At 42.0% G+C, this 22,713-nt stretch overlaps 2 protein-coding genes across 14 annotated transcripts in view; both read left to right on the top strand.

The window, feature by feature from the left end:
- Positions 1 to 6,849, top strand: part of adamtsl4 (ADAMTS-like 4) — a 34,747-nt gene extending 27,898 nt beyond the window's left edge. The window contains exons 10-18 of the mRNA XM_079691579.1: positions 322 to 585; positions 1,253 to 1,382; positions 1,827 to 2,031; positions 2,633 to 2,806; positions 2,892 to 3,071; positions 3,510 to 3,689; positions 3,840 to 3,987; positions 4,526 to 4,691; positions 5,978 to 6,849. Of these exons, the coding sequence (XP_079547705.1) occupies positions 322 to 585; positions 1,253 to 1,382; positions 1,827 to 2,031; positions 2,633 to 2,806; positions 2,892 to 3,071; positions 3,510 to 3,689; positions 3,840 to 3,987; positions 4,526 to 4,656 (1,412 nt within the window). The 3' untranslated portion in view covers positions 4,657 to 4,691; positions 5,978 to 6,849. The remainder of the gene's footprint in view (positions 1 to 321; positions 586 to 1,252; positions 1,383 to 1,826; positions 2,032 to 2,632; positions 2,807 to 2,891; positions 3,072 to 3,509; positions 3,690 to 3,839; positions 3,988 to 4,525; positions 4,692 to 5,977) is intronic.
- Positions 6,850 to 8,937: 2,088 nt separating this feature from the next.
- The window catches only part of LOC307045718 (CUGBP Elav-like family member 3), a 28,065-nt gene continuing 14,289 nt past the window's right edge, over positions 8,938 to 22,713 (top strand). For 4 of the 13 annotated variants that reach the window (XR_013809977.1, XM_079691595.1, XM_079691601.1 and 1 more), the window contains exons 1-4: positions 8,940 to 9,600; positions 9,820 to 9,849; positions 10,444 to 10,650; positions 12,439 to 12,521. Coding sequence is in view for 11 of the 13 variants with exons in the window: in XM_079691595.1 (XP_079547721.1) it covers positions 10,506 to 10,650; positions 12,439 to 12,521 (228 nt within the window). In the remaining 2 variants the exon portion in view is untranslated. Of the gene's footprint in view, positions 9,601 to 9,819; positions 9,850 to 10,443; positions 10,651 to 11,464; positions 11,542 to 12,438; positions 12,522 to 22,713 lie in introns of those variants that run through there. The other 9 variants (XM_079691604.1, XM_079691594.1, XM_079691596.1 and 6 more) reach the window with 7 other exon arrangements.

Below are 22,713 nucleotides of genomic sequence, written 5' to 3'. Positions count from 1 at the left end.
GTTGAGCATTGTGATTAGTAATTGTACCTAATAAGGGGGAACTCTGGGTAATTTACTATGCCTATTTGGGGTGGTTGTGTGAGATATCTGTTTGGCTTTCTTTTCATCCAAAATATGCCCCATATATGTTTTATCATTTTGGATCAGACCCACATGCTGATTTGTATTTAATTTGAAATGTATTTATGATGTGGTAAAAGTCCATTGTTTTTCTGTTGTCTTTTATGTAACCGTTTTCATCTAAATTTCTGGTTTAAAAAAAGACATGTATTGTTCAAAAGAAGTTGTTACATCAGTATTTTTTCTTTTCTTCTTTTCAAGGTCCTCTAACTGTGTCAGTAGAAGACCCTCCTCCTGCTCCTCCTCCTATTTCAGTCCCATCCTTCCCCTCCTCCTCCTCCTCCACCTCTGTGTTTTCTCCCCCCATCTCGGACCAATGGACACCTGAGAGGTCCCGTCCCCGAGCCTCTGCCCCCAATAGGAATGCTCGGATCCCCCCTCGCACCGACCTGCCACCGGACACTCAGCCGCCATTTGTGTGGAGGAGAGGAGAACTCACAGAGTGCTCTGCTTCCTGTGGCAAAGGTCAGAGTTCAAACACTCCTATTATAACCTAATATGCATTGTATTTCATTGCTTTATGCTTAACCCAATTTTGGCCCAACTGGAATTTTTTTATTTTGATCATCCATCAAACCGTTTGACTGGAAGTTTATTCTTTAAAAAAAACTTTATGCTGTCTTTTAGCACATAGGAAATTCATTATATGTGCCCTACTAGTAAATATAGTATGACAATAAGAGGGCTGAATCCCATACACTACAAAAAGCTACATCAATGATGTGTGTGTATGAACTCATAACAAGTTGAACATCAAGGATATAACAGTTGTATTGTTAGATACTTTCCCAAATAATGTCTGTAGCATATACTGTAAATATAAAGGTCTGTACCCTATTTCAAGACTTAGGACCAATCAAAAACAAATGTTTTTTATATAAATAAAAAACATTACTGCTTTACTTTGGATAAAGTGATGTCGCCCCCCTGTGGTTGCTAGATGCAGGTACAAGAACATGAAATCTGTCTCTCTCTTTCTCTGCATCCATCTGTCCATCTTTCTTTCTCTCTGCATCTATCAACCTTTCTCTCTCTCTCTGCATCTATCTGTCCATCTCTCTCTCTCTCTCTCTCTCTCTCTCTCTCTCTCTCTCTCTCTCTCTCTCTCTCTCTCTCTCTCTCTCTCTCGCAGGGTCTCAGAGCAGAGTCATTCTGTGTATAAACCGCCACACAGACGATGAAGTCCCGGAGGCCAAGTGTGACTCTGCAGCCAGGCCGATTCCTGAGGAGGAGCCTTGTAACCCTCATGCATGCCCACCCTTGTAAGAAAACACACAGTTACATTTAAAGATTCACATCATATCTTTTATTTTATATTTAACACTCTGGGAAGGGAGAACAAATATTTTTACATTGCTGATAACTACATAAAAAACACTCCTTATAAAGACATGGTTTTTATTTCTACTGTAAAGTGGTTGACATTATGTCACTGTGCTGGCAAATTTTATTCAATGTAATTAAAGATTACAGTCAAAAAGTATTGATAACATGTATTATTTTTTTAGTTATTCAATTTCATTCAAGTAAAAGCATAACTAATTGAAAAAAGCTGATGTCATTGTTAGCTTATACATGATTTGTTGCGATATGAAAAATGCATATTATACAGACGGACAGTTTTGGATGTTATTGAAGTATTAGTGTGGTATTTTTCCTGAACAATATATTTTCAAAATGTCCCTCCCTCCCTCCCCCCCCCTCAGCTGGGAGGCAAGCTCCTGGTCAGAGTGCAGCGTGTCGTGTGGCCCTGGGGTGCAGCAGAGGCAGCTGCAGTGCAGGCAGAGCTTTGGGGACCGCTCCACCATGGTCCACCCGCAGCGCTGTGCCAACCTCACCCCCCCCGACTCCACCCAGGCCTGTCAGCTCGGCCTCTGCTCCCACTGGGAGGTCAGCTCCAACTGGAGCACGGTAGGTCACTGTGACGGGGAAATGCATCTGCTAATGGCTCTGCATATGTCAAAAAAGAAGACAAGTTATGTAGAATCTGAAATCATGACAGAGAGTCTTGAGTGCATGGAGTTTCAATTTGGGCTTTGTCCTTTAAAATTCAGTCACTGTGTCTTTATCATTAGTTTTTTAAATTATTTTATTAGGTGAACTATTTATGGTCAGGTACAGCAGACATTTTGCCATGGGTGGGGTTAATTTATGTTTTTTAATTAAACAATTACGCATTTTGGATAAATATGAAAATATAAAACACAATTCATCATAAAAAAAGTTCCAGCCAACCAACAACTTTTTATAGTTTCACATACACATCATTTATTTGTATTTATAACTAAACATATTCTTGTTTATGTTTTCCTGGTGCACAACAATCTGCTCTTTGGGAACAAATACAGGATTAATTAATTGATAATCAACATTCAAACAGTTTTTTCAAGTAGCATTTCTTCAACTCTAGATTCTAATTAAGGTAATGTGAATGATTGACTTAAAATCCCTCAACTGTACGCCCTTTCTTTATCCGTCTCATTCTTGTTTGTCCTCCCTTCACTTGTCACAGTGCTCAGTGGACTGTGGGGTTGGCAGGAGGACGAGGAGTGTGCTCTGCGTCAGCGATCAAGGCAACGAGGTGAACGAAAAAGAGTGCAGCACCGGGGCCAGCCCACAAGGAAGTGAGGAGTGCAACATGGGCCCCTGTGTAACCAACTGGTACTTCACTGACTGGTCCAACACTGTGAGTAACACGCAGAGGCAAGAAAAGAGAAACATCACAGCACTTAACAGTAATCCTCTACATGATATTGCACTTTGTCCCTCAGTGTTCAGCGCAGTGTGGCCCCGGGGTGCAGAAGAGGGAGTCGGTGTGTCTGACTCGAGGAGGGGTGAGAGAGGGAGGTGGAGGAGGGGACTGTGTTGGGGACAAACCAGCAGAGATGAAGGCCTGCAACGGGGGTCCCTGTTTGGCGATAACCATGTGGTACAGCAGCTCCTGGACACAGGTAGGACACTGGGGATGAAGAACGAATGAAATACATGAGGAATGGAGGAAAAATAGATTTGAATGTTGATGCTTTTTGATGAAAGTTTTATTTAAAAATTAAATGAATTTTGACATATTTCGTTTTCTTTGCTTTTCAGTTTGTTTCTGTTTCGAGTTTCTAGTTTAAATACATTGTTTTGTGTTTGTACTATGAGTTTGATGAAAAAGTTCATAAACAAAATGTTGCATTTTCAATAATGTTGTTTTACATTTTACAGAGAATTACATGTTTAGTTCTTTAGATTTTAATTAAATCATCTGAGATTTAATAAGCAGTTAATGTTGTCTTTATGTAGGCATATATAGTTTTAGTTTTTTAGTTCTGAAGTAAAAGAGACTTCCTCTTACAGTTACAGATATTGTATTCCTGGTTTTAAAATGTATTTTCTCTCTCCAGTGTAATGTCCCCTGTGGTAATGGAACTCAGCGACGGGACGTCATTTGTGTCCAGAAGATGGGGAATGATTTTACTGTCGTACCAGCCAGTGAGTGCGCTCATCTGGACAAGCCTACTGCGGTGCAACAGTGTGAGATGGGAGAGTGCGAGCCTCTGTGGTTCACAACAGAGTGGAGCTCGGTGAGAGACGAGGGGGGGAGGGGAGAACATAATGTTGGAAAGAGAAATGATGTGACAGTGCAAACAACACTGGAACGGACAAGTCTATAAATTGTGATGTGTTTTTATTTACAACTGTAGTATTGACACTCTCTATGCCTTTGTTCTCAGTGCTCACGCTCTTGTGGAAAAGGCATACAAATGAGGGAAGTACGGTGTCTAACGCCAGAAAAAAGGCACAGCCATGAATGTGATTTGGACAACAAACCTGAACGGGAGCAAATCTGCAACACGATACCCTGCAGCCCCCAAGTCTCAGGTGGGTGTGTTTGTGTATTTCAAAACTCACCATTAGCAGATGCCATGGCAATAAGCACCACACCTGTCTTACAATACATTACTCATCCCACGATTAACATATACATTTTCTGTACATCAATGTACAGAAAATGCCAATTATATCCAACTCAGAGCAAGAGAACATATCATTTAATATAATACAAAACAAAAGATCCTTCAGAATAATAAAGGTATATAGTTGATATGAATGAGGTCTATATATCTATTATGAAGCAAAACACTAATATAAGTTATAACTCCTCCTCATTAGTTGGTCATCTGCATGCCAACAAGTGTCTTTGAATATTATTTTTAGGGGATCAATTATTTTGTTTTATTTGTTTAGGCAGATATATTAACGGATACTTATTTGACTATTTGTTACGGTCTTTTAAATTACAATTACAAATGTTAGTCCTCAGGCAGGGTAGTAGGTAATGCAAGACAAATGTTTGCGTGTACTATAAAGTTTTATTTGATCTTATCTTTCTTCCTTCATCTTCCTCTCTTGTTTACAGATGAAAACTGCCGGGACAGACGTCACAACTGTATCATGGTGGTTCAGGCCAGGATGTGCGTCTACTCCTATTATAAGACCGCCTGCTGTGCCTCGTGTACCCAGAGTGCTCAGCGTGCCAAGAGACAATGACCAGCCAATCACAGGCAGCCCAGGTGTGCAAGAAGGCAAGGATTAGTTCAGAAGAGCTGAAATAAGAAGTCTGTAGAAATTGAAAGCCCAGAGTAAAAGAAAATCTGCTCGGGTCTCAGATCAAATGTAGCTATTTTCTCCTGATTCTTCAGGTAAACCACTGTGAAAGCATCCGGTTCATGTTTCCAGTTCTCTGTACACATTTTCAAATGGCCTATTTAGAACCACATATTCCACTGAGATCACTTCTGTTCACTTTTGTGCGTTAGCTTTGACAGTTTTGTTATGCGTCACACGGTACCGAAAGATGCACTTGCAGTGATTTTCAACTCTTGGTGGCTTATTTCTAAAGCTGAAAGGTTTTAATGGAATGTGCTCACTGAGGACAACGCTGCGTTCGAACAGCAAATCAAGCCTTTCTTTTAGCGAGAGGATCTTAAAACAGATGTAATAACATATGCATACCACTAATTATGAAAAGAAACGTGCTGAAGAAATAATGTGGGCTAGATAAACTGTGTGTACTACGTGTGCTGAAGATCTACTGGAATAGATCTACTGTGTTTCTGTGCACTGCAGCCCCCCAACTAAGCTAGAAGGATTTTATTAACTTGTCGTATGTATTTTTTCTGTTTGCCAAAAATATTTCCTCACGCGTCCTCTTATTGTTCAGTTTTGGACAGATGAACCAAAGCAGTGGGGTGACCATGGCAGTTAGTTACCAAATATATCAGAGGGGAAAGAAGTGAGATTCTTCCCAAACAAGAAGGTTTTTAAGACATGGATGTTAAACAAGCAGCACAGACTTGGTGCAGTCCTTTAATGTATTCATGTCAGTAACATAAACACGTAGTCTTTTTAAAGAAAGCTGTTGGAGCTGCAGATATGTGTTAACTTAACAATGCTCACTTCATATCTGACAAAAATAAGGAATACTCATATTGATGGGACGGTTGTTGTTTCATACTTTTCTCTCTTAAAAACGGCTCACAGTTTTTTAATGAAATGCTGAGAAGAAAGCGCACTTGTTCGGCGACTATATAATGCTGCGGATTAACGCTCATGCATTTATGTGTTACTTTTAAAAAAATCATGTAACTCTATGGCAGAGAACGCTAAGCTAATTGAAGCTACTAAGCAATGCATGTTTTCTTCCAAATAGGAGTAATATAGAAGATCAAGTTTGGAGATGTACATTGTACAATTCACTCCTCACTGACCTAGTTTTGCATTTGACTGATCAAAAACTATTTTATGTCCTTCCTGTTTCCTAACCTCATCTCAATATCTTTTCTTTTTGCATCCATCATCGCCTTCCTAGGAGGGACTGATGAATCTGTCCTATGAGAAAAGGTGAAAACAGAATTAGGAAACCTCATGTCGACTGCTTTCTTACTTTTAATAATTTAGTTCATGACATGGATCAAATCATTCTGCATTGACCAGGAAGTAAATGTTTTGCTTTGTGAGGTGGCAACGTCTGAATGTGTGTGTAAGTACTCGTTAAGCTTTTTCTCTTATGTTTCTCTTCCGTAGAAGACGTACACACACTTAAAGGCGAGGAGTCGGTATATTTGTCAGATATGTTTTAATGTCTATAATTTCTTTGAACATAGTTGGCGCTTATGTTTTATAACTGAGTAGAATTATCAGAAGTGTTGTTGTAGACTGCATTTATTCACATCTTACTGTTATATAAGTATTTTGCATTTGACATAAGAATCGTTCCTGTGAGTATCGGATGTGTGTGTGTGTGTGTGTGTGTGTGTGTGTGTGTGTGTGTGTGTGTGTGTGTGTGTGTGTGTGTGTGTGTGTGTGTGTGTGTGTGTGTGTGTGTGTGTGTGTGTGTGTGTGTGTGTGTGTGTGTGTGTGTGTGTGTGTGTGTGTGTGTGTGTGTGTGTGTATGTGTGTTGCGATTGTGGCTTTGAATGTGTCTTTCTTGTCTCTAATCCCTCATAGTAAAAAATACTTTTTATATAAAAACAAAAAAGATAGTAATTTATCTATTATCTAAAGAACATGTAATTTATTTTTTTGGTTTAAGAAGCTGTAGCAAATGTTCTTTGTTACCACCAGAGTTTATACGATTGTTAATGTTGATACACAGACTTTTTTTATCATGCAAAAAGAGAAAACAGTGTGAAAATTCATATCTTTAAAGCTTCATTTTAAATAAAACAACACAGAAATGAAGTGGTGTGTCATGTTTGATTTTACTCAGTAACTCAGGGTGATATAGCCAGTTTTCCTCCAAATGATGGCGCTGTTGAGTCTCAAAAACAGGTGTAGGGTTCAGAAATAAGCGGCTTACAGAGGAAATGTCTCCTTATGTTTTGAAGTTTGCACTTTGTTGTCTGTTTTTATTTTATTTTCAATGTTAATTTTGTAGAATATTGAATAAGCACGGCTTTGCTTACAAGCGTGCCTTGGTTTTCCCAAATATATATTTGGTTTAACTGGACTGTAAAAAAGTTGTCTTTATGAAGCATTGTTCTTTTATTAAATGTGGTGTGATGTCTGGTAAGAAGGCAGCATTTCAAAAGCAAGATAATCATGGAGATTATTCCAGGTCCACAAAGCATTATACAAGTTTAAGAGGTGCAGATTGAAGAGTAGGAGATGATAAGTGCCAATAATAAATCAAAAATAAAAGTGAGGAAAAAGAGTTTGAAAGTTTAAAGGGGCTAGCAACTTTGCTAAGTACCATAGTCCTGTTATAAGGAGGACATATTGTTCTTTAAACTTCTCTTCACTTTCTTTGAAAGCTATAGTCAAGATTTACTTTGCAGTTTCAGGTTGTCAACAAATCAACAAATAGATGATGTTATATTATGGATTAAGGTACCCAGCAAAATAAGCCCCACCAGCTGCAACATTAAAATGATGAACACATTTAATTAAGTACTTTTATACTGGTAATTTAAGTATCATACACGTATAGTAGCCTATAATATACTTAAAGTACTTGTAGGAACTGTTATCTCGCTGCTAATAGTGTTATAGGCCTTGTTATAAGATTTGAAATGTCTGACTTGTACTAATACAGAGCACTTATTCCCCCACTGTTTGTATTTACAAGATGGACCAATCTGACACATGCTTTGGTTATGACCTTTAAGAAATCTGAGAATCATAAAGTTTGCTCTTGCTCTTCCGTGCTTTATATCTGTTTCTCCTCCATCGTGCAGGGAGGCTTAACCGCTCCGGTGGCGTGCGGCCCTCTGCCTGCTCACCGTTCACATCCTCAGGGCGCTGCGTGCCTGCTCTGCCGGTGCTGCTCTTGTAAAGAAAGCCCCTGGTGTGGAGATATACGTGTGTGTGTGTGTGTGTGTGTGTGTGTGTGTGTGTGTGTGTGTGTGTGTGTGTGTGTGTGTGTGTGTGTGTGTGTGTGTGTGTGTGTGTGTGTGTGTGTGTGTGTGTGTGTGTGTGTGTGTGTGTGTGTGTGTGTGTGTGTGTGTGTGTGTGTGTGTGTGTGTGTGTGTGTGTGTGCTCTGTGTGTGTGTGTGTGTGTGCTCTGTGTGAGGGGTGTAGGCTATATGGTGAATGAATGAGGAGGGGGATGCTTGCTCACAGAGGGCACGAGGCAAGGCAGGCAGATGGTGACCTTTTGGAGTAAATTACCATGAACCCTATGACTCTCTCTTTCACTCAATGTTCCCCCTTCCAATACCATTCGCATGCACACACGATAAATCAAAGAACATTCAAATACATGTGTCATGCTATGTTAGTTTGTTCAGATTTAACATTGGACCCTGCCTGTCTTAACATAGGAAATAAAATGGCCCAATGTCGGCCAGTTTTCCAAAGTACAGGCTGTAAAGTAGGCCAACTCCAACCCGGAGCTATCTCTCCTTCTCTCTGTCACACATTTTACTCTGAGTGGGTGTGAGCGTGATTTTGGGCTCGGGCGTGAACAGCTGTAGTAGTCGTGACTGCGTGCACAACCAGCGGCGGCGCGCTTCGGCTTCACGTCAAGAGGCATCGCTTCAGCACCAAGGCCAGGGCTCACGGCTAGAACAATAGGCGGCTCCGCGCACGGTGTTGCCTAGGAACCGTGTGGAAAAAGTCTCCCCCACACATTGTCGCTCGGGAAAATACTTTTAAAGCAACTATACTACTTCTAAAAATGTCCTATAAAAATAGTATGTATATCGCTGAGTGTACGAGAAGTATACTCATTATTTAGTAAGTATGGGTTAGTTTTATTTATTTTTCGTGTGAGTGAGGCCGACATATATATTGACGGTCCCTGGCAGTTACGTCACAAGCTAACCGCTTGGCTGAGTGGAGGGGGAGGGAGAGACAGAGGAGAGACACCGGCGTAGGACGTTAAAAGCCATCCAGACTCTGAACGGGTGAGACGCAACAAGAATAGAAAAACGCAAGAATAGTAGGTTGAAATCACCTCGATTTAAAGTTGGAGCAATATCGGCACGACTATTAAGTCTCCAAGGCAACTAGGCAAGTTTAAACTGCTGGATGTTGCGCGAATTTAAGCGACCGGTTGGCCTGTTATCACTTTATAATTAATTGATTAATTGGCGAAAGTGAAAACTAACTAGCTACGTTAACTCTGGATTTTGTGAGTCGAGAGGTTGACTACATTTCATTGGCGACAAGCTGTGCTTCGGACTCACCTGCTAGGACTTTACTCCACCACCTGCAGACTTCCAGACCGGGAACACCGGGAGTTTTGTGAAAAAAACAACAAAAAAACACAGCCGAGCCTGTAGTATCTGAACACCGAGGATAAGGAGGAGGAGGAGGAGGAGGAGGAGGAGGAGGAGGAGGAGAAGAAGAGGGAGAGTACGGAGGCACAAAGAGTGGATAGCATCCAGAGAGAGGGGAGGAAGGAGGACGGCACAACAACAGAGAGCATCCCTCTTTAATTTAGGATCCACACAGGCACCACTCTGCCCGTATAAGCATCCTCTGGACACGGTAAGAGCTTTGGTGTGTGTAGCCTGTTTATTTCCCTGCCTTGTTTTGTTCTGGCGTGTGTGTATGTGCATGTGTACATTAGGGGGGATCGGACAAAGAGCAAGGGAGCCCCATGACATCCGTGTGTATGCTGTAACCTACAGCTGGCTAAACAAAGAAACCGCTCTATTGCCATGATTTACCCCCAATCACGCTGTTTCCTCTCTGTCTCATGTGTAGGGATCCCGAACGCTGTTTATCCACCAAAAGGTAATGAATGCTTACAGATATTTTCGATGTATTAATATATATTTAATTGGGAGGGAAAAGTCCCATTATTGTTTTTTGATTGGCTAATTAACATTTGCATAATTGTTTTACCAGAAGCTACTGGAGCCCTTTGTCACCAGACTGGGCAATAAATACTCAAATGTTTCAAGCAAATCATTTTAACGTTTATTTGCATAATTGAGGCACACATTTTGTAGCCCAAAACCCTATTTAAATTATACATTTTTTTTAGAATTTAAATTGATATTTTTTTATACTGATATATTTTTGGTATCCTTATTTTTTATATTGTTACCACTTTAATTATGCTTACACTATATTCAATGTAATAAATGACATATAATGAACATAAGTTCTAAAGAAAGAATACTACAAATATAATTGTGATACCGAAGGAGTTTTAAACTCTTTAAAGTGCATACTTTTGAATGTGTAATTTGTTACCACTGTAAGTCACACCACTTTTGTTAAATTAAAAACAATTTTAGTATAATTATTGTGACTATTACTGTCCAATGCCAACTTCTCTGGCTGTGACCCAAAGCTTATCCAGCATTGGTTCCTCCTTTCCAGGGACGACTGCTCCTGATCTGTGTACCCCTGCAGTACCCAGTCCTCCTCTCCACTCTGTCCCGATGAAGGAGGCCGACGCCATCAAGCTGTTCGTGGGGCAGATTCCCCGTAATCTGGAAGAGAAGGACCTCAAGCCTATCTTCGAGCAGTTTGGCAAGATCTATGAGCTAACTGTGATTAAGGACAAATACACTGGCATGCACAAAGGTAGGTCTCGCTGCTCTAACACAGCCTAAACAAAGAAAGACAGGTGGGGATAGACAGACAGAAAGCTAGATAGACGTGTGACAGTAAGGCAGATAGATGGGTGGATTTTCCGGCGCTGAGAGTCACATGTCACCATGGAAACTGTCACACCTCCTCTCGTCTCCATCTCCTGTTAGCACTGCAACGTGAGATCATGAAACCAGGCACACACAGTCAGTACTACACATACACTGTGAATCAAAAACCTGCTCATGCATGAATATGCTTGTGCCAAAATGTGTTAAAAAGAATACTATATAAAGGTGTCCTTTGATATATGGCGTACAGTGTTACAAGACTCCTTATCCTGTTAATGATTAAGAGTCTTTAAATAATGCCCCCTTCTTACAATAGATGGGTGATAAACTGCAGCAAACACACACTCTCTTTCTCTCTCTGGCACACACACACACACTCACAGGATGACCTGGGGTCTTGTGTGTTTTGAACCAGATTAGGCTGTATGCTCCAATCAGTGTAATGGGGCTGTAAGCCTGGGTGACACAGGGGAAAGAATCTGTTGTTTTGAGAATCCCCACGGACACAGTAAGCCCCTCTTAAAAGCAATGAGATGGACCATAAGATGTGTGTGTGTGTCTGTGTGTGTCTGTGTGTGTCTGTGTGTGTCTGTCATTATGTTGAGTCATGCTCAATTCTTCAGATCTACAGTGTGTGAATGTTTTCATCCTAATCGTCTCTTCTTTACTCTGAATCCACGTTAGTCTGTCTGAGATGTCACCGGGATGCTAACCTGCTGCTAATCTTGTTGTCTTAGTGCTGGTGACAGGTGTAGTAAACAGCTCTGGCCAGCCAGCTCTGCTACCTACCCCTCCCTCACACACACAGACACAGGTACAGCACATAGGAGAACAGAGGGAGTGTATTTGGAGTGATCGTGAGGCATGCATAGTGGTTGGTTTAGGAACCTGACTGTAAGGCCTTGTTAGCCCCACGCACACGTCTGTGGTACTGTCATGTGTGCTGACTCGTGCCGTGCCGTTCTGAAATGTGCCGTGCCGTGGAGTGTCCTTCTCTTGCTCTAGAGTGCATCATCATGGTGTTGTCAAGTTTAGTTACAGTGCATGAATATATATATTTTTGAATCCTTTCGCACAGTTAGCCTTATATTAAATCAGAATAGGTGACGATTAGGGATGGGACGATATAGGATTTTATTGCGGATCGCGTTGAAAACTCAGAGTTTATCGTGGTATATTTTTGTTATTGGGTTGACTAACCTATAAAAAGTCTAGATCGCTATCATGGTAGAGACGTGAAAATAGAAACAGGCAAAAAAAACTACAGGAGTTATCAACACAAAACTATACATTTTTATTTATGCAGGGGGATTATTATTTCCTTATTTTGGCATGTTATATGTTCACTTAAAAAAGATTTGTGTTACCTGTAAAGCAATACAAACTCAGTTAGAAAGGTGATTCTAGTATATGTAATGCCTCGTTAAGAACTTTAAGCATTTAGATGCTAATTGGCATACTATTGGGAACCTCAGTTATTTTGGCCAGCATAATCGTGACATTAAACTTTCATATCGTCCCATACCTAGTAGAGCCTGCTCATGGGAGGCATCAGAAAAGGAGACGTTTTAAATGGTGTGGCTGTGTGTGTTTTTGTAGGGGTTGATACAGAGATAGAGGATGAAAAATATTGGAGCTCCTCGCTGACCTTTTCTACCGTTCCTCCTTTCCCTTCTTCTTCCCTCTCTCCCTGCCTCTCTCTATCTGACAGGATGTGCGTTTCTGACGTACTGTGCGAGAGAGTCGGCACTGAAAGCCCAGAGCGCTCTCCACGAGCAGAAAACACTACCAGGGGTAAGTGCAAACACACACACATATCCCCAGACATTCACACTTATGCAACAATGCACACAAGCTTGCAAATACACTAATATCAAATCCGCCCCAATCTAAATGCACAGCCGCTCGCTACCTTGTATACACACAAACACGGCCTCAGATCAGTGTGTGTGTGTGTGTGTGTGTGTGTGTGTGTGTGTGTGTGTGTGTGTGTGTGTGTGTGTGTGTGTGTGTGTGTGTGTGTGTGTGTGTGTGTGTGTGTGTGTGTGTGTGTGTGTGTGTGTGTGTGTGTGTGTACTAGTGGACGTTCAGCTCCCATTAGTAACACTGTGACATAACTCAAGCCGCCAGCAGGCGTCTTGCTGCTAAGGACAAACACTCCCTCTCACAGGAGACACGTAGGGATCTCTGTGAGCATAATCATCTCCATTTCTCTCTTTCTCTCTGTCTCTCCATCTCTCTGTCGGTCTCTCCGTTAGCCTCCGGTGATAGCTCCCGCCTAGAGAGTGTGTGTAATTAATGTGGCCATTCCCCTTTGTCTCATCCCAGTCTCCCTCAGTCTCCCTTGTTGAGGGATCGTGTGCTGCAGTTGGGCAGGGGTTGGACACTCTTCATTATGGATGGGCCACTGTGCGAGATCTGTACCTGTCTCGTAGGCTGTACCTCTCTGTCGTTCCCTCTCTCTTTTTTTTCTCTCTGACCTGGTTTCCATTGCAGTTAAAAGAGGATTTTACAGTGGCTGTTTGGAGCATTTTTTCATTTTTACCCTATTTTTTGCATCAAAAGTGTGCAATAATACCCGGGCGACAGAGTGCATGGCTGTAGGATGTTTAGTAGAGATGAGACTTTCCGAACCATATCCAAACTCTGATTTGCAGTTTTAACATAATGGCAAATGTATCTTCACCATCTCTGAGCCGTTCTCTATCTGATTCTCCCTGTGTCGCTCCGCCACTGTTGGAGTTTCCGTTTTTTGCACCTTCTCTGCAAGCTATGTTGTTGATAAGATCTATGTGGGGAAATGGTAGCAGGAGAGCCTGAAGAAAATACTTTTGGGGGAGGGGAAATATTCTTATCAATACAAATCCCTGCATCCATACATACATATGGCTTTTTCATGCAGCTGGGAAATGCCTCTCCATCCGTGCACACACAGTCACACACAGAAACGCAGCATGTTAATAATGACATTAATCCAATTAGGGCCTGCTAAGGAGTCTGACCTTTCTGCGGAAATCAGCCCTCCACTGTCTGCTGTGTCTGGTTCCTCCCTCCCGTGCTGCCCTTTGTCCTTTGACTTACCCTGCTTACTCACTCTCTCTCCTGGGTTTGATCCTTTCCTGTTGCTGATGACTTAAATAACCGGTTGTGGCAGAAGCAGATAGTCCCAGAGAAATGGTGATGAATATTCTGGACACACGGAGGAAACATTTGCAGGGAGGATGCTCATTAATGGGACAGATTTACTAAAGAGCCGGCATGAAACAGTCAGAAGCTCCACTCCCCCGAGAAAGACGAGTGCAGAATCGAGGGTGTGGCTCTCGTGTGCTGGCTTTTCAATAAGACTGGACTTTTAATGAGCAACATGACTGTTTCTGCGTGTTGCTTTTCATCAATTTGGTGTATCCTGCTCTTCCCCTTGGTTGTTTATCTAAAAAAGATCCTATTACTTATTCTATCCAGTTTGAGACATTCTTCAGAGTAAACAGAGTACTCTCGATGAACCTATGAAAGTGTTTTTATTTGAGATCACTGAGTTAATACAGTTTTTCACTAAAAGGACTCACAGTTGTTTCTCACTCATTCCTTCCAACAACCCTCTTGTAGGTTGAACACTGCTTAAGGATCAATCTGAATCCCCCTAATAAATTCAAAGCATTGTTTTGCTGGGTGTATTTGAGCTTGATGGCTTCCAGCATTCTCTAACTTTGAGCTCTGCTATCACTTTCCACTACCTGTCTATACCCTTTTCTACCCTGTGTGTCGTTCTCCCCCTTCCAGTCTATTACCTTCCTTGACAGGATTTAGAAATGACTTCAGACGACTTCTCTCTCCCTTTCACACATCCTCCCATTGTCCAATTCTTTTCATTCCCCAAGCATTTCTTTTTCATCTCTTCCTTATTCTTCCTTTTATTTTTCCCTCCATGCTTTCGCTTTTATCTCTCTTTTTTCCCCCTCAAATCCCCTCTGTCCTCTGTTCAACTCCTCCCCTCACGTCCCTCAGTTTCTCTGCACCAGTAGAATATTACAGGATACTTTCGTCGCTCGTTTCTTTCCCTCTCTGAAATCTCTTCATGGTATCCCTCTTTCATCCCTGCTGTCTCTTACTCAGTTCCCCTCACTGCACGCTCACGCTGCCTCCTCGGATTCTCATTTCACAGTCATTTATGGTAACCCTTCTTCTAAGTCTTCCTCTCAACGTCAGTCCCTCTCCCTCCACCCCCCTCGCAGTTCCTCTACCCCTCGTCTCATTTCCCCTCCTCTTGATTAGTTGACCCTTTTGACCGTTTCACACCCCCATCTCCTCCTCCTCCTCCCCCCCCTTCTTCCCCGGCTCTACTTGTTAAGCTGCATGATTAGTTTCTCACAAACTCATTTTCATAGTCGGATCCTGGGCTCACCATGGGGCAAGGGGGCGGAGGTGTGTGTGCATGTGTGCGTGTTCATGCCACTCTTGAATCTGGGGATCGCGGCTCTTAATTGCGGATACCGGTGGCACGTCAGGCCCCTCGTACAACTTTAATAGAGCCATAGCATCACACACTCATACAGATGTGTTTCCCCCTTGCACCGTGGCCAAGCAATTAAAGGTTTGGAGACAAGTCCAGCGCCACAGAGGGCTCTTGCCGCTTGTGTCTGTCACTCAGTGATGAGATTTAACGCCGATTTAACGGTTCCAAGCAGCCAGTAGAGGAATGAAAGGAAGAAGGCAAACACAGAGCCAGTTGCAGAGATACTATACCTCGAACAGTCCACTGCCCCTGCTAGCTTCAGCAGGGGCAGTGGACTGTCAGATTGGAAAATGAGAAAAAGGATAGAAGGATTGTGCGAAAAAGAGAGGGAGATGAACAGATGGCCTTATCAGAGTGTCCTGCGCCTTGTGTTTAATTTGGACACAGAGAGGGAGCACGAGATGAAGATAGGGAGAGAGTTACATTATATTAGTCACAGTCGCAGACATTTAACAGTGGAACCACTAGCAAGTCCCACTGTAGCACACAGATGTTTTGGTGTATTAGATGTGGTACAGAGATTCCCCCTGGGATGCATCCACACGAAAGAGCTCATGTTTAGCTGTCGCATTATCAGTGCTAATTTGCACTTGAAAATTGAATTTCTCATTTGTACGCAGGGCTTGTCACCAAATGGGAATAATGAGGAAAGGATCCAGGGAGGTAAAAAAGATAGTCCTAAATGTTTGGCTTTACCTTGTTGATGCTTGATTAAAATCATGACTATAATTGCCAACTGAGGCAGGACGAATAAGCAAACAAACATTAATAGTCATTAAGCAGTCCATGTATTAAATATTTCAGGACAAACAAAGGCTTTTGTCTTTTTAGTGCAGAGGGTTGGTAGCAACAGGACAGCGTGTGTCCAAGGTCAGAGGTCAGGGCTCAGCCTCTATACAACCAATTCAGGCTGGGTTGTCTCAGAGCTGTTAAAAAAAAAGGATGGTGATGGGGGGATGGTGAAGTAAATGTTTGGATTCAGGATGCTCTAAATATTTATTTTTTTCATCCTGCTTTTAGTATACTACCATGCCTTTGGATTACCTTTCATTCTGCAATATCATTTTGCCATGCTGGTTTTTTCAATAGATTAACACTCAATTTTATGTTTTATTTTTACCAGGAATATTCCCATTTTCCATTCAGAACAGAATCTCTATTACAAGCAACAGATTCTTTCAAATGAAGTCTTAGTAAACTTGTCAATCGCCAGCATCTATATCCCTGACAGTTATATGTAAGTAAAATGTAAAGGTTACATTTGTACCTCTATAAAACAAAGTTACAGTAGTCTTTCTTATAAAATCACCCTGGCTTTATCCTATCTCCATCCTCCCTCCCTCTCTCTCCGGCCTCACTTCACTCCCGGTCCTCTTGTAAAGATTTTAACCTCACATCTCCCTCCCCCCCTCTATCTTTTGCTCTATCTCTCCAAAGCCGACTGCTGCTGTTTTTCCTTCCTTATCTTTCCCCTTATCTTTTCCTTTTGTTCTCCAGCGCTGATATCTCTCTCTCCATTTAATCTGCACCCTCTTCCCTCTGCGTTTATCACTCCCCTTCATCTTTGTTCTACTTCAAACACACATGTTTTTACATAGACACACACACGATCACACGCACACACACACACACACACACACACACACACACAAACAAGCACACTCACGCACATCTGTTTTGGTCACGCTGGCGTCCGCTGATCTCAGTGTAGGTGAAATTAAAGTGTGATAAGCAGCTTACCAGGTGTGTGTTGTCATGCTTCACTGCTCTCCAGGCAGCACTCTGCTCCCTGCTCTTTGATTAGAACACACACACACACACACACACACACACACACACACACACACACACACACACACACACACACACGCACGCACGCACGCACGCACGCATGCACACACACACACACACACACACGCCTAATGAATTATTAAAAAGGCAGAAAAAGCGCCACAGGACAAGTAGTTAACAATTACTGATACAGCAGAAGATCAATACACATATAAAAAATATAATAAAAGTTTGTGGATGTGATATTGATTTAATGCATATGGAATGACAGAGCTCCTTAGCCGATAAATTGGAGTAGTTCCAGGGTTACTGCTGGATCATGCAAACATGACAGAGGCTGTTATGTATTTTATTGAGCTTGGGCTGGAGATAGAGTGAGAGAGAGAGTGAATTTGTTATTTATGTCTCGGGCTGAAAAGCCTATATTTATTTACAATAATAATAAGGACCTACATGGACTCAGCTGGGTACTCTCAACGTGCAGCAGCTCAGGAGTGATGTACAGTAGTTATTTCTTTACAGTAAGAGTTAAATAGCTTTTACATATTTTTTTAAAATATATGTAAATAATGTACCTTTTTTTTTAAATGCACAATAAATATCCAACACCACAAAAAGGGGTAGGAAAACCGGCAGGTAACTAAGCACACATTGATTAAAGAAAAGCTGTTATTTGGTTACAATAATGTGTTGGGTTTTAGTACATCGCATTAATTATGGATGTACTGTAGCAAACCATCAGATTCTTTATTAAGATTAGATTTCCACAATCTTTTAGCATTCAATAACTCCAATCATTTCTTCCCTCCACATCTTCAGTGTAGGAGTTTCGAACATCTCAATATCAACTGGGCACAGGTAATTGAGCCGGTTATAAATACTGCAAATCCACATTTGTCCTCAGCCGCGTCACTAAAGTGTTGTCTATATCACTGAAACACATTTTTTGGTTTGCAATTTAACATTGCTTGTCACTTTAGTATGGTTTGGAGAATGACCGGGAAGTTAGACACCATCTTCCCGTTCGTACATCATCCAGGTCTTGTGGTTGATGTTTATCAGAGGCACTCAGGACGTGTTTAGTGTGCATGTTGTGTATGTTCTTCTGTGCGTGTTTCCATGTGGAATCTAAGATGCCTGGCAGGCAGACTCCCTATGGGGCAAAGCTATGATGAGCAATTATCCACTAGGGCGGCTTTGTAGGCTAATTTAGCATATTTATGTGGTCAGCAGCACTGTTTACTATTCCCCTTCACTGCTTACTGCTGCACTTTCAATTCAGAACAGATCCCAGCTCCCTCTCTCTCTTTCATTTTCCCTCTCTCTCTTTCATTTTCCCTCCGTCTCTTCCCTTACTGCCATCCCTCTGCCTCTATCTCTCCCCGCCTGATGGGGTTTGTGATGTGTATCGCTCCCCCCCCCCTCCCGTGCTGTTTCTCTATTTTTATCCTCACTGTGTGTGGGATGGGAAGGGAGTAGAGGGACAGGTGTAGACAAAAGTGTGTGTGTGTGTGTGTGTGTGTGTGCGTGCGTGCGTGCGTGCGTGCGTGCGTGTGTGTGTGTGTGTGTGTGTGTGTGTGTGTGTGTGTGTGTGTGTGTGTGTGTGTGTGTGTGTGTGTGTGTGTGTGTGTGTGTGTGTGTGTGTGTGTGCAGAGAGAAAGAGAGGGGGGTATGCAGAGTAGAGGGGGTTTGTGGGGGGTTGTGTTCAGCTAAAACCAAGGGGGATTTAGCTTGTTTGTTTTAAACAAAAGTATTTGCTGCGCGAGTGTGTGTGACTGCGATGTGTGTGTGTTCACATATGTGCATGTGCATTTGTGCATGCAACATGGACAGACAAAGAGAGCCTGCTTCATATTTCTCCACAAAATTGAAGCAGAATCTAATCATAGCCTCATAAAAGCCTGACCCTGGAGAGCGCCTGACACACACACACACATGCACGCACGCACGCACACACACACACACACACACACACACACACATACACACACAGTAACATTTGTAGCTTGGCCAGTGTCATTATCTTGTGTGGACACATGATTACCAGGTTACGTGATTGTTCCCTGCCAATTCGGTGCCTCTCAGATGCTGAGCCCTAAAGTAGCCCAAAGTTGAGTTTAGTCCGTATCACACACCATCTGTTTTGGAAATCCAGCCAGCTACAAAAATCTGCAAGGCCTAGTTTCCACATTCACAGATTGTAAAGACCAGTTGAGTTGCACTTATCTGAAATCATTATTGCATCTGATACTGGACGTGCGTTGTTCTTGCAACTTAAAGCTGGCTTCAAACCTGAAGTGAAGCACAGCATTTAAATCCAGGATTCACACATGGCTTATCGCAAGATGCACACTTAAGGTGATGAATTCAAAAGCAAAAGCATCTGCTGCGGTAATACACTCATATTTGAATAACAATTACATTACAGATATACACATTTACAGATATAAATAGTTTAATTTGACTGATTATTGTAAGCACACAAGAGGGGGTATCTTTCATTTATATATTTGGGTTTTTAAGGGATTATCCAGGCAGAAAACAAGTGCCAAAAAACCGAGTGTGCCAAAAAATCACTTAAATGCAGCAAGCTTAACAGATGCCCAGATCTTATATAGGGCGTTGATCATTGAGCGGTGTCACTGACTTTGGTGCCAAATCATATAGTGTGCATAACTCACTTTTTACATCACTTACTGTAACATCCCCTCATTCATTTCCATTCACTACATTTGGCTACCAAAATGAATGCATGTCCTGAGTTCCCTGAGTCTGAGGACACCAAACCAAAAAAGTCCTCTGCATTATACATTATAAAAACACAATGATGACGTTCAAACTGCCTTGTGAGACAAAACCCTGCAGCTTGCAATCCAGACACCTCTTCCCAGCATGCAATATTTATATGTCTGCACTAAGCTGGACGTATGGAGCGGGGCCCATACAATGGGGGTGAATGAGTGTGCGAGTTGGTCTGAATGAAAGGGGGGTTAAGAGTGGTGGAGGAGGGCCACGAAGAGGTTTGGCATGAATAGGGGTGTATAGACAGGGAGGGGGTAGGGTGAGACAGGGGAGGAGTGGAGCAGGTCGGGTTAGAGAGAAGGAGGAAACAAGACAAAAGTTTGCCATAATGAGCGTGGAGGAAGGGGAAGGCGGGTGGTGCAGGGAAAGAAAAGGGTTTTCTGGGTGGTGGAGGAGTGGGAGGGATTCAGGGCGCACTTCTGTCAGTTTAAACAGAGACATCTGTCAGAGGGGGCCACTGGTGAGTGTCTGCACGACTGTGTGTGTGTGTGTGTGTGTGTGTGTGTGTGTGTGTGTGTGTGTGTGTGTGTGTGTGTGTGTGTGTGTGTGTGTGTGTGTGTGTGTGTGTGTGTGTGTGTGTGTGTGTGTGTGTGTGTGTGTGTGTGTGTGTGTGTGTGTGTGTGTGTGTGTGTGTGTGTGTGTGTGTGTGTGTGTGTGTGTGTGTGTGTGTGTGTGTGTGTGTGTGTGTGTGTGTGTGTGTGTGTGTGTGCGTGTGTGTGTGTGTGTGTGTGTGTGTGTGTGTGTGCGTGTTATTAGGCAATCAAAGGGGATGAAGGGACTTAAGTTGCACCTGGGATGTGACCTCTGCTCCCAGGTCTCCCCTCTAACCACACTTCAACCTGCTGTCTCTATAATAGCCCTTTCACACTGACCACAGGCCAAAGCCGGAGCTTTATATACCCAAATTACACTATTGTACACACACTTCATAATGAGCCGATAACAGAAGATAGGAGAATAGAACAACAGGACTTGTGCAGCTCTGTCGTCTTTGTTTTGCTAATAAGCGAGGTAAGACTTGTTTTAATAAAGCACACAAAGCATTTAGGTTTTAGGTCTTATAGATAATCTTAGGTTTTGTTCCTTTCATGTTAATTAGCATTTTCAAGCAGGTTTTTACCTATCGAATGGAAGATTGTGGCTACTTCTTTTAGTGGATATTTTATTCCTTTCTATAGCTCAGAGGTGAGGTTGGTCACAATTAAGGTTTAGGTTTAGGCGTTAATTCTAATTATAGGCCAGACATGTAATATTTAGCATACTGCAATAGGCTTGTGTATTTTTGTATGACTTTATTCTGAGTAGTCAAAAAACGAATATTTTTCTCCACCTGAATGGCTTATGATTTGTTACCCAATTAAATAGAAGAAATTATCTGTAAGATAAAAGAGAAAACAAACCATTACAAGTGATTTTCCTACTATAGTTTCCACAAAAATGGTTTATATATATTTTGTTTTGTTTTGATAAAGCCTTTATAGAACATAAAAGTTATTAGCATGTCTGGCATGTCTATGAGATTGTGCTTGCGCTGTAACTGTCTGAGCATCCAGAAATGTGTCTCTGGCTCTGTGCTGAATGTAATCTCAGTGAATATGAGATTTTTGCAATCATGAATTTGTACGGCTTTTAAGCAGCCTCTTTAATTCACCATTTCATTTCCCAAAGGACTTACACTCCCTAAAATAGAAAGAAGGCCCAAGTGCATAGGTCTAACAGTTATCCGCTATAGTGCTGTTGGATTATATTGGACTAAATCCAAAGGATCAAATTTCAGTGAGTGCTCCACTGCTGCATGCAGCATTGGGGTTTGACAAAAAACCATACTATTAGAAGGATCAACAGGGTAGTTAGTTCTGCCATATGCATGGTTTGATGCCATTTCTTTTGAGAGTGATGAAGGCGAAAAAAGATGGAGAAGGCGAGAGAGGACAATATGTTGGTAATCCATGCTCCAGTAGAGAGGCTGATGAAGGGTTAACAGCCAGATAAAGTATTGAGTGGAGGAGAAGGAGGGCAGACTTCTCAGGTGTGAAGAATGGAATGAGAGAGACAGAGAAAGGAGGGATGAGAGACGGGGGATGGGCCGCTTAGGAGCGTGTATTATGGTTGCAGGCCCCGGTTGCCTGGCAACGGAGCTGAGCGAGATGCCAGGTTGCTAGGTAACCTGAGGGATGCAAAGCCTTTAACGTGGTGCGATAAAGAGACAGCAGAGAGGTGGGGCAGAGCTGCTGGGCTGCTCCACCTTCCCGCTCACTCGCACTGTTTCTCACATCTCAGTGTTTTCATCCAGCTGAGAGCAGAGTAAGGCCGCTCCACGCTATGATGTCCTGCCATTTTTATTGAAATATCAAACACTGAAACACACAAATATACACAATACTATACAGATGAATCACTGATAATGTATCGATTTATAAATCTCGATTTATGAATGCTTTGGTTTATAAACCCTTCACAAGTTTCAAGGCCCAATGCATTGTTTTGTCCAACTAAAGCCCAATGACAAATGATATTAATTTAACTGAAAATATGTCCTTTGGGTTTATTTGTGACATGTCTGCTTTATAACCATGTCTTGGATTCATCAAAAATGGTTGCAGATTAACTAAACATTTCAGAAAATATCAACCTAGTTGAGTACAATTTTAAATAAATGCACCTCATATCCATCCAATGTGTAAATATCTAATGGAAACACCAGTTATTAAATCAGAAATTAAGATAATATAATTTTTTTAGTATAGCCCAGCTCTAGCATAAAACCACACACAATCAAATTCAGAGAGCCATTCCAGTACTGGAGTCGAAGCTACTTCTTCTTATCAACACAGTATCTTATCTGTTTGTTGCACTGCTGAGCATGAAAATCATTTTCCA

This window comes from Notothenia rossii, assembly GCF_949606895.1.
Source record: "Notothenia rossii genome assembly, chromosome: 7".
In the NCBI taxonomy this organism is placed as follows: Eukaryota; Metazoa; Chordata; class Actinopteri; order Perciformes; family Nototheniidae; genus Notothenia; species Notothenia rossii.
The sequence above is the reverse complement of the archived record's forward strand: the minus strand, read 5'-3'. Positions and strand labels throughout refer to the sequence as shown.